The sequence below is a fragment of the Zonotrichia albicollis genome, chromosome 8, assembly GCF_047830755.1.
Source record: "Zonotrichia albicollis isolate bZonAlb1 chromosome 8, bZonAlb1.hap1, whole genome shotgun sequence".
NCBI lineage: Eukaryota > Metazoa > Chordata > Aves > Passeriformes > Passerellidae > Zonotrichia > Zonotrichia albicollis.
Window position 1 is genome coordinate 3,099,461 of NC_133826.1, and position 12,218 is coordinate 3,111,678.

The following is a 12,218-nucleotide window of genomic DNA, read 5'->3' on the forward strand; positions in this document are numbered from 1 at the left end:
ATTTCCTACTGATATGAGGGGAGATAAGGCACTCCTGGATTCTAAGAAGGAATTTTTCCCACTTGTTTCTGGTGAGGTGAGCTTTTCTCTCCAAGAAGATAACACTTGCAAAAATCATGCAAGGAACACTTCTCCTTCACAAAGTCTTAAAGGGATTTTAATGTGCCCTAATTCATCTTCCTGAGATAGTTTTGCAAATTGTGGTGCAGCTTGGAGACTATGAACAGGTAAGCTGGATGTTACTCCTACCTGCAAATCAAGGAAGAAATTTACTGAGTAGATGTGGTGAGATGTTCTCATCACCTTTTACCATGTTAATTTGGTTAATAATTCAAAGAAGCCACACATTTGTAAAGGACATTTCCCTGTTGCTAGTGCCTTGTATTAAGATTCTTCTGTGCTGTCCTTTGTGGAGGTTTTTTTTAAACTAACTAACGAACTAATATTGTGCAAGACTAAGAATTCCTTCTACAGTGGGGAAAATTAACTTGTAGCTCAAAAATCAAACATCTGTTGTTTGGTTCTCCTGGTCTACTTTTAAAGAAGCAGATTGAGTGGAGAGGCCATTTAATCCCTTGGAGCAGGTAAGTTCCACCCAGAAGAGAAGGAACTCAAGATCTTGTTTACAGCTCCCCGCTGGCAGATACTTTTGCTGTGATATTTGGTAGAAAATCAAAGGGGAACCAGCAGAATGCTGACTTAAATGGCTTCTCTGTTCAAACAAAAAAAATCCAAAAGCATTTGAAAAGTGTGTAATATGCACAAAAGTCCCCTCAAAGCTCGCTGGGTGAGTTGCTATGTACACCTTCCTTCCGCTCCAAACCATGTTTAACTTGCTTTCTGAAAATACTCGGATGTCAGCTTGGTATTTCCTTCAGGCCATAGAACTGCACTGCTGAAGCCAAGGAGGGAAGAGCACCAAAACGACAAATATGCATAGGATTTACACTGGACTCTCCCAAGGTGCTGTTCCCTCTTTGCTGTAAAATATCCTGGGATGTTTATGGGTTGGAAGGGGCCAGTTTGGCTCAGAATATTAAGCTGACATGGAATACACATTCCCCTGTTAGGAGGAGATTTGTTTCAGGAAAGGGAGAAGTATTGAGTGTTGCTTAGAGCATGATCAGCTTCCAGCTGCATCTTACTGTCTTCAGATAAACAGCCTTGGTTGACATGAAGGTGGGATTCCTGAAGTCTGATCCCTAGACGTTGCCCCAGAATTAGGATGGGGCAAACTGTCTCACTGGATAAAGCTGGGACACATTACATTATAGCATAAATATAGGCTAAGCCTATGCTGGAGTCTTCAGACTCCAGTTTGGGAAAAGCCAAAGCATGGGAAGGAACAAGGAACAGCAGCCAGGTCTTTCTTAGGCAGATCTTCTCCAGATTTTATCAGCTTTGCTCCATGGGAATTGCAGAGACCTACCCTGGTTCACACCAGCTGAGAGATGTCCTGTTGGGCATGAACAGCAACAGCTTCCTGCCCAGCCTGCTCTTTCTGCTACTGGAATTCACTAAGGATTGTCTGCAACATCACAGCCCACAGCCAAGGAATGAATGTGATGCCACAAATTTGCTATGATGCTTCACTTCAGGAACAAGCAAAACAGGAGCTGGCAGAGAAAGAACATTTGCTCACACAGACAGCTTTGATATTTAGCCAAAATGGCAAGAAATTGTATGAAAGACAAGACAAACAAACAGTTTTGGGGATGTTGTGTGTTTTAAAGTTGCCTGCAGTAGGGAAATGTTACTTTTAAATATACTTTCCTGAAATAATAGCTATTGAGAGCAGGAGTGTGTAATTTGTCATCATTCTGGATTAAAAGGACTGGTAAAGATGATTTGGGTGAGTGATGACCTAATGTACCCCTAGGTCTCCCTTTCACAGACCAGGATGACAGGTACATGTGTTTGATGTGAGGAGTTGTTCTGTTCCTCAAGCTGCAGCAAGGATTGACTGGAGGAATGTGGTGCAGTAGAACAATTCCTGCTGCAGTGCATTCTGCAGCTGAGGATCTGAGAGGGAACTGCAAGTTTTAGCAAATTGGGTGATGGAGTCAGCCCTCTTTTTTATGGGTGGGGAAAGGAGTGAACAGAGCGCTCAAACTCGCCCAGAAGGTGCTCAGGCAGTGCATAGCAGAGGAAGGGAGAGAAAGCCAATCTGATTGCAGGATCATGGGAATGTTTAGGTTGGAAAAGACCTTTAAGATCATTGAGTCCAACCCCTACTCCAGCACTGCCAAAGCCACCACTAACCCCTGTCCCCAGGTGCCCCATCCACAGGGCTGTTAAATCTCTCTGGGGATGGGGACTCCCACCACTGCCCCTGCTCCAGTGCTTGACCACTATTTTGAAGAAATTTTTCTCAATATCCAACCTAAACCTCCCTTGGTGTGACCTGAGGCCATTTCCTTTTGTCCTGTCCCTGTTCCCCGGGAGCAGAGCCCCACTACTCCCTAGCTGTCCCCTCCTGTCAGGAGTTGTGCAGAGCCACAAGGTCCCCCCTGAGCCCCCTTTGCTCCAGGCTGAGCCCCCTCAACTCCCTCAGCCTCTCCTGTTCTCCAGACCCTTCCCCAGCTCCATTCCTTTCCCTGGACACTCTCCAGCACTTCAAAGTGTGCCCTCACCAGTGCCCAGCACAGGGGACAGCCCAGCCCTGGTCCTGTGGCCACACCAGAGCTGATCCAGCCCAGGTGCCTTTGGCCTTCTTGGCCACCTGGACACACTTGGACTCATGTTCAGCTGCTGCTGCCCAGCATCCTCAAGTCCTTTTCCAGCTTTCCAGCCATTCTGTCCCAAGCCTGGAGAGCTCCACAGGATGTTGTGACCCAAGGGCAGGACCTGGCACTTGGCTTTATGAATCCTGCACTACAGCCACAAGATCATTCTCCTCATCCTGACACAAATGCCATTTAACAAGAAAACTCTTTTGTTCAAAGGGACATTAACAAGTAATGAGTTCATTTAAGTTAAGAGTTGTGAGTCTCAGAAAACAACAGTTTTAAAAAGCTGTTTTAAAAAGCTGTTTAAAAGTCAGGGTGTACAGGATGGCAGTATCTTAGGCTGCTCTGGAATGATTTAATTATGATAGTGATAAAGCCCAACTGGAATGTTGTGGAGGTGGTGTTTGCTTTGGGCAGTGAGATATAAAACCCCAAAAGTGCCAAGTTCAAGAAAATATTGTGTTGTGTTTGCAATGGGTTACCAACCAAAGAAAATCAAGAAGCGATCTGAGATAAGATAATGCTGGGTCTTCTGATATCAAAGACATGTTCTATTGAAAAAGGTTTTCTTGAGGAAAAATTAACCTCCCAAACCTCGTGAATCCCATCTCCGTTGTGCCATCTGACTGAGGAAAATGCTGGCTTTCTAAAGGGACAGGATTCACAGCTGAAATTGTCAGCTCCCAGAGCATGTTTGGCCACCCAGTAGTGGCAAATCCCCAGTGTGCATCTCCAGGGGCTCTTCCTTCCTTGGACAGCACTAATGTTCGTGTTTTGGTTAATGTCACAGCTGGAGAGTTTCACTATTGCTCTGAGAATCATTAACCACCTTGTTGTGATTTTTAGCTCTCGCTCCCAGGAGGCCATGCTGTATTGAACAGCTGCTCCTGGCTCCTGCACCCCTCAGGAGGGCCATATTCCAATTTTTGGTTGGGCCGTGACTGCATTTTGTTTCTGCTGAGGGCTTTCTGCTAGACCAAAAAAGGGAAGGAGAATGGAGCAAATGCCAACCCCTTTCACTCCATTTCCTCGGGAGGAGGGGGGATCATTCTCTTCCACACGGCTAAGGAGAGAGTCTGGCCAAAATTTAACATCACTTCTGCCTTTGTTGCATTAGTGACTTTCCAATATCCCCAAGCCCTGCGGGGCAGTCAGCCATAGCCCGGCGACACTCCCAGAACCGGTGCGCTCCAGCAGCTCGTAACCATGGAAAACACCTTTTTGTGAGGCTTTTATGGAACTCTGGTGAATCTGCACTCGCTGTTCAAAGGCTAATATTTAGTTAAGGAAAAAATAAACACGCAGGGAAATGGAGGGTTGGTCCTGATTGACACGCTGAATGGAGCCCAGTGGGTCCTCCTGGCAAACCCTGCCTGTGACGCCTCAAACTTCAGTTTGCTTTCCTCTTTATGTGGCCAATGCTTCCACTGGCTTTGCTTTACATGTCATAGTTTTTCTTAGAAAATATTTCCTATAATCTACTTTTCTGTAAAATTTTTCCCTAAATTAAATTATATGCTTGTTTACAACTGGAGTCACTGTTATTCAAACCCCTCACCAAAAGGAAGATGCGTGCCTGAATATGTACAGAACTATATGTTTAGTCATCAGCGTGGCTAATTAACAAACAGTAATTATTTTCCTAATCTTTTGTTTAAATACCATTAACTGGCTGCTCTTGAGAAAACCTCCATTCCCAATTAACGTGGCAGCTGTCTGCTGAACACAGAGCCCAGTGACCAGCCTCAAGCAGACACCAATGGGTGTCCTGCTCCCTTCAGAGGAGAAATACCCATTTTTCTGCCAGCTGAGAATCTGGCTAGACACCCTCTGAGCTTGTTTACACAATCACAGTATCATAAAAATTAAGATTAGTGCTAAAATGTTGTTGGGAATTTTTTTCTTTTCTTTTTGACACCAAACACTGCCAGTAAACTGAGTCACAACCGTAATGACAAGTACACACTGACCTAGTTTTGTTTTTCCTGGTTCTGAAGGCAAGGAAATAGTAAGGCACTGCTGACTGCACTCAGTGATAACTATGACTAAACATTAACCTTTTAGATCCCACCGCTGAATCTTATTGATAGGACTCAAAAGTCCCCTCAGAAAGTGCCAAACCTTCCTGACAGCACCAGTGTTGGTCTAAGGTCAGAAAGAGGAGCGGAGCGGAGGGAATGAATCAACTTCTGCACTCAACAAAAATCTGCTGATCAATTCGAGAAGTCCTGATTCTAGAAGATCGTGTTCACAATCTTACCAGACTGTCTCATACTAAAACCCATTTCAATTTCCAAGCGAGCCAGAGCATCTTGCTGAGTTTGCAGTTGATGCACTATCGTGTAGCAGAAGGCAATGAAAACCTCTGAGGAACTACCAGATTTTAAAAATGCCCCCTGGAACCTGTGCAAGTCTCCTGAACAGTATATAAAGCTTTAAAAATGTAGGCTTCACTTGGTCTGAAGAGTGAGTACCTCTCTGCACATCCAGCAGTGGTTGCATATAGCATTTAAATAATAAGTTTGAAAAGCACACAAAGGGATTTGCTCTTTCGATTAGATTGATTTTTGTTTGTGGATGTTATTTGGACTCCCTTCACTGTGGAACAAGTCCCCTACAGTTGCCATTAAAGCACTGAAAGCTTCCCTTTTGTTTTTAAATGTCAGTTTGAGCATAGCTTCATTAAATCATTTCACAATTAACTCCCTGAACATCCAGACTTTTTTTTAAAGCATCAGACACAGCTGAATTGCATTTGTTTCCCAGAAGAGTGACTCCAAAGTGGTATCCCCAAGTGTGTATCCAGGAATTCGTAAATTTGACTTGTGGCTACACAAAATGCATATGGGAGCCGTGTGGGTGGTGGGAGAGGATTAGAGCTTTCTCCCTGGCCCTAAGACATACCAAAACTTCTTGCCCAAGATGCACGGCATAAGGGAAAGACGTCTGGCTTAATCTGGGAAGATTTATTCCCAAAAGAATGGCAATTGAAGTAAACTGGAAAGGGTTGTTAGTTTAGCCCAGTGTGTGTAAGCAGGGATGTTCTCAAGGAGATTGCCTGACTTCCATGTGGGATCTGTCCTCTAAAGCCTGGCTTGGGACACCAACTTATCACAGAACCATGGAATAGTTTGGGTTGGAAGGGACCTTAAAGATCACCCAGTTCCAACCCCTCTGCCACGGGCAGGGCCACCATCCACTAGATCAGGCTGCTCAGAGGCCCACCCAGCCTGGCCTTGAGCACTTCCAGGGATGGGATATCCACTCAAATCCTCATGGCAGCAAACAACACCCCAAAGATCCGAGCTCTGTGTCACAGCTGAGCCACCGTCCTCGATTTCCCTTGCACGTGTGAAACGCCAACTGAGTCAAAAACAAAACTGCAGCCTTGAGCTAAGGCTTTCCCTGCTCACACAGGAGCAGCTCATGGCTTTGTCCATGGTGGAGAGCAGAGAGCTCTCCTGCTTGCCAAGGTGTGTGCAGGCCTCATCCCTGCCCAGTGTGGGTCCCGCTGCGTCTATACTTACTTGGAGAAGTGGGAGAGGTGGCCCCTCCTTCTGTTGATGTGGTTGGAGGTTTTGTGTCTGGCACTGGCAGAGGCACAGGCCTAGCCATTGGTGGCGGAGGTGGTGGTGGCAACATTGGGGTAGGAAGGAATGGATTGTGCACCTTGCCTTGGCTGCTACCATTGGGCTGCCGAGAAACAAGCAAACAGACAGAAATTATACTAAAAATCAGCTATTAGGAAACTCCAGTAAAAACAAATCCAGTTCAAAAACTGTGTGCAATACATTTACAGTTACTTGAGAGGTGGCAAAGAAAGTGCTGGCTCAAATTCTCCGCGGACTTCAAGGAACATCATGTCAAACTCTGTGAACCTTGTGAAACTATGGAAATTCTGGCTTTTAACCACTTGTCCTATTAGCAGCTTGTCTGAACTAAGATTAAATTGTCCTGGATTAAATCCTACTCCTCTTTACATTTCCTGCAGCACTAACCCATGCTCAGTGAGAGGGGAAGCAGTATTTTTGACCCCTAAAATCCCCCAGTTTCGTGCCTGTGCTATACCCTCAGGATATCAGTGTCTAGGACTTGAGTGTAAATTTCTTAAAGATACTGCTCATTAAGTGAAAAAACAAGTGTTTTTGGTGGTCTTAAAAATCATGCTGCTATCTCATTACAGGAAAATGAATGAGTGTATATTAAAATAACTGCTCTCCCACATCCCTTTTGAGTTAGCAGTAGTGTAGCTCTTGGTTTAGCTGCCATTAGGATCATGTGGAGAAATGACTGAACTTAGAACAACTTCATTTTACACACTGGGAGAAAAAAAACCACCCTCCCTTCAGTCTGGGCTGTGGTCAGTCACAGGCTGAAGGGGATCAGCTATATGAGTGTGGTCTTTCAATTAATCACCAGAAAAATGTGTCCGTAAGTAAAAGTGTTTTCAAGTATCACAAAAACAGGAATCAGGCTTAGAAAAACATGCCAACCCTCCCCCCAGCTTATTAAGTTTACATTTTAAATGTAACCCAGCCTGGACACTTGAAAACCATACAGAGAGATGCCAAATACCATTATAAAGAGAAAGTAGGACAGGCTGTGAATCAGGTGTTCCATTTTAGTGACAAAAATGATGAGATCATTTTCGACAGCACTCTACAAATTGATCTCACTGCAGCTCTTCTGGCACTGAACATTGGCTTTTCCATTGATGATAAAAGCTCAGCTTTAAACACAGATCCATATTCTAAGTACTGCTAAAGAAAATAATATTTTAATTCCTGATAGGGTTTCCATTAGCCTGAATTGCCAGGGACAAAATACCCATCCTGGCGAAACACTTGGGACTTTTATTTTCATTTCACCTGCTCTGGCACTGACAAAAGGCCTTAAAGCCATGGAGGTGCAAATCACACTTGTGCTGGAGCAAAAAATGGTTCAGGGGATAAGTAAGACTCAAGTTCATCTGCATTTAACTTAACAGCACTCCCACAGGCTTCAAAGACTGCAGTTGCTGGAGTTTGCAGCAAGGAGCAATTCTTCAGGGATGTTTATTTTTCCAACATCCAGCACCTTTAATAAACTAATATATTAGTGACATCTCTCAAACACTATCTTGTCTCCCAATTAGGTCCCTTTCCTGCCAAGAAGACCCCTGCTGCCTGTTCATTGTGAGTGTGCTAACAGTTCATAATGCTGAATGGTTTGGGATAAATTAAGCAAATGAATACTCAAGGAAAAAGAAAAGCACTGTATTGATTTGTTGTCTAGACATAAATGTATCTGCTAACATATTGCAGACATTATTCAAAGCCAGGACTGGCTGGAATAAGTAGAGTCAGTTTTTCTGCTGGGGAAAGGAAAACACTGAGAACAATACAGCTTATTAAATAAGTATAATAAATTAGATGCTAATAATTAAACTAATTCTCATTAACACTTTCAGTATGTCAGGAGAGAAGCAGTAATTTTGCCAGTTATTACTTCATTGGCTGGAAAAAGTTACATGCATTACATTTCATGAAATATTCAGAGCATTATTTTAGATTTGATTTACATAAAATTTATAAATTCTGTATTCGTCCAGAATGCTATTTCAATAATAGCAAGATGATTCACTTTATTTGATTAAAAAAAAAATGAAAATGGTTATTTGAAGCTTTGGAACTCTGCTTAATTTTTCATAGAGATAAGGGGAAAAGATAACTGCTTACAGAAATAACAAACCATAATAAACTGTACTTTTAACATCTTGAGTTCAAGTACTGGTCAACTTGATCTAAAGTGCTATAAGGCAGTATCTTTTTTTTTTTTTTAATGAACTTAGCTGATCTGAAACATCTGTTTCTCACCCTCCTTTTTCCTGCTCTTTCCCCCCCACTCTCCCCTGAACTTCAAAAATAATTAATAAAAATTATTCTGCCTTCGTATTTTGTTAACCCTGGTTCCACAAGGGTTACAACACATGCAGCAAAGTCGTTTGTGGGGGGACCCAGCAGGTCACTGAAGCACCAGCTTCCCTGACACTTTAATGTGCTTCCACCACAATGTGGTCGAGTGGTTTTTTGGGGAGGTCTCTTTGTTTGTTTTTTTAAATGCTTTTGGAGCACAGCATTATTATTTTATATATATATTTTTTAAATTTTTTTTTGTTGTCCCTTCCAGCAACTGCTCAAGGTGCGCTCCTTCAGGCGCCATGCTGTTACAACAACCCCCTCCATAACCCCCTGGTTAATTTTTACAAAGGACAAACACTTCTGAAGAAAGAAAAACGGCTTCCTTACATTTAGGAACCCCACCTGTCCAGCCTGCTGACCAGCGTCGGGGCAGACAAGTTGGACAAACTCTTTCAGAGTCTCCTGAGGATGATAGCGGATTGCTGGGTGTGAGAAGTATGGCCCAGGCTGTTGAATAATGGGTGATGTTGGAAAATGAAGAGTCGATGGTGTTGCATGTGGACTTGCTATAGGAAAGAAAACAAAGACGTTATATAGAGCTTTGCCTCTGGAAAATAAAACAGTTTAAATCTGTTGTAGTTTTAAGCAGCCTTTTTTTTTCTTTGCTATTGGTTTGTTTTTAAATGTATAGTATTGTTTATACATCCATTAATATATCAGACCACATTGTGTCCTACACTCACTCCATCTAGATCCTGGAAGCAAACGGAGCAAGACATTTTGAAGGATTTTCTGTGTTTTTAGTGGACACGTAGCAAGGAATCAGCAGTCCTTTGTGAGAGTGAAAACTATTCATCACCTTAAGAGCAGCTCTCATCAATCAGGCAATAAAAAAATGTATTTGGGAGATTAGGGTTGATTTAATTGACATTTCATGTAACTTGGATTTGCACATACGAATCCATTTTACATTGTAGTATAAACGGTCGATAATTTAAAAGCAGTCTAACACTTCTTGTTGTTGGGTTGTTTTTCCCCATCTCACTTCAGGAACATTTATTTTAAGTAACGTGTTTTCGTTTAATGAACATGCACAAAGTGGCGAGATCGTTTGGAAAATCGCATTTACATTTCTCCTGAATAACGCTGGGCTCAGATCTTCAGCAAGCCCCCAGCTTGCTCTCAGGGGTGAAGTTTAATTTGGTGAATTTATGGGCCAACAAGCCAGCTGGAAAATGCACTCCAGAGAAGGTGCAGAGGTGTGATGTACACCAGCCCGTTGGCAATGACCGATTTTACCCTCAGCTGATTTCAGCAGAACTACGAGTGCAGCTCCAGAGCCTTTTGCTCTCCTGCATTATGTGACACCTCTGCCCAGTTCCTTGGCCTTCAAAATATATTGGGTTGGACTCTTGCTACCCAACAGAGCTTCCCATTGTTAGCTGTCACCACGAGGCAGCAACTGCTGCCACTTACAGTGCCATGAATTCTCCCTTTAAAATGAGGATTCACTCTTCCTTCAGAATGACCAATTAATCTGGTTGCACACAAGCTCATCTGTAAATCATTGTTTATTTCTCACCAAACAGTCTTTGTTGCTCCCTAGGAGTCTTTCAGGGGTGTCCATGTGCAGAGATTGTGCTCACACATAATGACTATGCAAGGGCGGGGAAATCCTACAGAAACTCAGGTGTTGGCTTGGAAATAATTTAAATATACAAGAGAGGAAAAAAAAAAAAAAAGCCTTTGGCACATTTGGAAAAATTGGAGAGATGCAGAAAAGTTAACTAAAATCAAACACAAATGAGCAAACATTCATTTCATGATGAATGTTATGAAAAACCTTCAGTTAAATAAAAGCTAAAATCTGCTTCTTACTCTTGTTCATTGCCAGTTTAATAATATGACACTTTATTAATAACTTTTTTTTTTTTCTTTAGCATTATTAAACCATTAGCAAACTCAAGAGCCTGAGGATGTGGATAAAACATGAACTCAGAAAGAGCAGCAAGGAAACTGCTGCCTTTTGCTGTAAACATTCACTGAGGGCTGGCTGGGCAGCCCTGCTGTACACATCCCTTTCCACCACAGGACAGGAATTACTGCTCTGACACCACCACCAAAGAGAGCTGCACTCATGCCAGGGGTGCTGCTATGGGATGGATGTGAAACTCTTGTCCTTGCCATGAAAAGCTCCCTGTGTCCACCTTAATTCTGCTCCCTTTAATTCTGCTGAAAATATCCCCAATAAAAAGAGAAACATCAAAATTAAAGGGAGATTCCCTTTTGTAACAGTGAGTGACCACCATGGAGACAATTATTACAACGGTGTCCAAGGAGCCACCTCACCCCAAAATAATCCCCAGCCCTTGAGTGGTGCTGCTCTGAGGTTGGCACCTCCACTCTGCCCACACACCTTCACTCAGGTAGATCCCAGCATTTTGATGACTACAACAAAAATTTTATTAGCCTACATTATTTCTGTCTTCCTCCCTTTCTTTGTATCTGCTTTTGTAGTTTTCCCTTTCCTTGTGTGCCAGATGGAATATGAAGGATGCAGATAAAAGTGAGAAATGGACATTTATGTGACAAACATCTAATTAAGTAAGGAATAAATTGGAATTTCTGAAATATAAAAAGAGAATTTCCTTTTAGTATCAGCTCTTTTAGTACTGTTTGAAATGGTTATGCAATTGCACTGTCCTTTATGAACAAACTCATTTCTGTTTGTCTCCTGGGTGAAAAGGAGATTGAAATGCATCTCGGACTAGAAGGAATAAAGAATTGAATCCAGGGAACATGTGGGAATTCAAAGCTAGGCCTGAGACAACATTGTATTTAGCTTTTCCAAAGTATGGCTCTTCATTTAATAATTTGATTTGCTGTAAGAAAGATGAAAGAAATACTCAGTGGCAGGCAAGGAGCAAGCCTTTCTCTGCTGTCCTGACCTCCTCAGCGTGTCAGGGCAGAAAACAAAGTGGAGAGTGTGTGTCAGTGAGCTGCCCAAAGAGAGAGAGAAGCAAAGAAATGCAGAAATGACCAACGATAATTCAGCACAGCAAAGTGCTGCAAGGAGAACGTGGCTCCTCTCTGGAGCCTTGGCCAGCTCCTCAGCCCATCCCCAAGGGCTTCCTGCTGACCAGGGAAGGGCTGGGGGAGGGAAAGGAGAAAATTGGCACCATTGCTCAGCCTGTGCCATGCACTGATGTGGAGGGGTCGTTTTCCCCTTAGCATAAGGAGTGACGAGTGCAATAGGGATCTCCAAAGGTTTGTTTGTGCAGCCTCTGACTAGGAAATAGCAAATTTCTCAAGTGCCAAAAGAAAGGGCTCTTTGATAAGAGGAGAAAAACCACCACTATTAAACTGATCAACATTACAAATGTGCCTGCCTGATACCAGAGAGAGGGAATTAAATGTTAAAGTCTAAAATCTGCTGGCCCAGACACAGACCATTACTCTGATGGCTGTGTTGTGGTCAGCAACTCTGGAGAGTGCAAAACTGGCCACTCCAACAAGTTCTGAGTGCAGAACACAACGGTGCTTCCAAATATAGGGGCCCTCACAAGCATTTTTAATCAGTGAAAGCACA

At 43.0% G+C, this 12,218-nt stretch overlaps 1 protein-coding gene across 18 annotated transcripts in view; it reads right to left on the reverse strand.

Moving 5' to 3' along the window:
• The window catches only part of NFIA (nuclear factor I A), a 346,615-nt gene that overhangs the window by 29,537 nt on the left and 304,860 nt on the right, over window positions 1-12,218 (reverse strand). For 15 of the 18 annotated variants that reach the window (XR_012581251.1, XM_026796580.2, XM_026796581.2 and 12 more), the window contains 2 exons: window positions 9,017-9,195; window positions 6,257-6,422 (listed from right to left, as the gene is read on the reverse strand). Coding sequence is in view for 17 of the 18 variants with exons in the window: in XM_026796580.2 (XP_026652381.1) it covers window positions 6,257-6,422; window positions 9,017-9,195 (345 nt within the window). In the remaining variant the exon portion in view is untranslated. The remainder of the gene's footprint in view (window positions 1-6,256; window positions 6,423-9,016; window positions 9,196-12,218) is intronic. The other 3 variants (XM_014270796.3, XM_014270802.3, XM_074545693.1) reach the window with 1 other exon arrangement.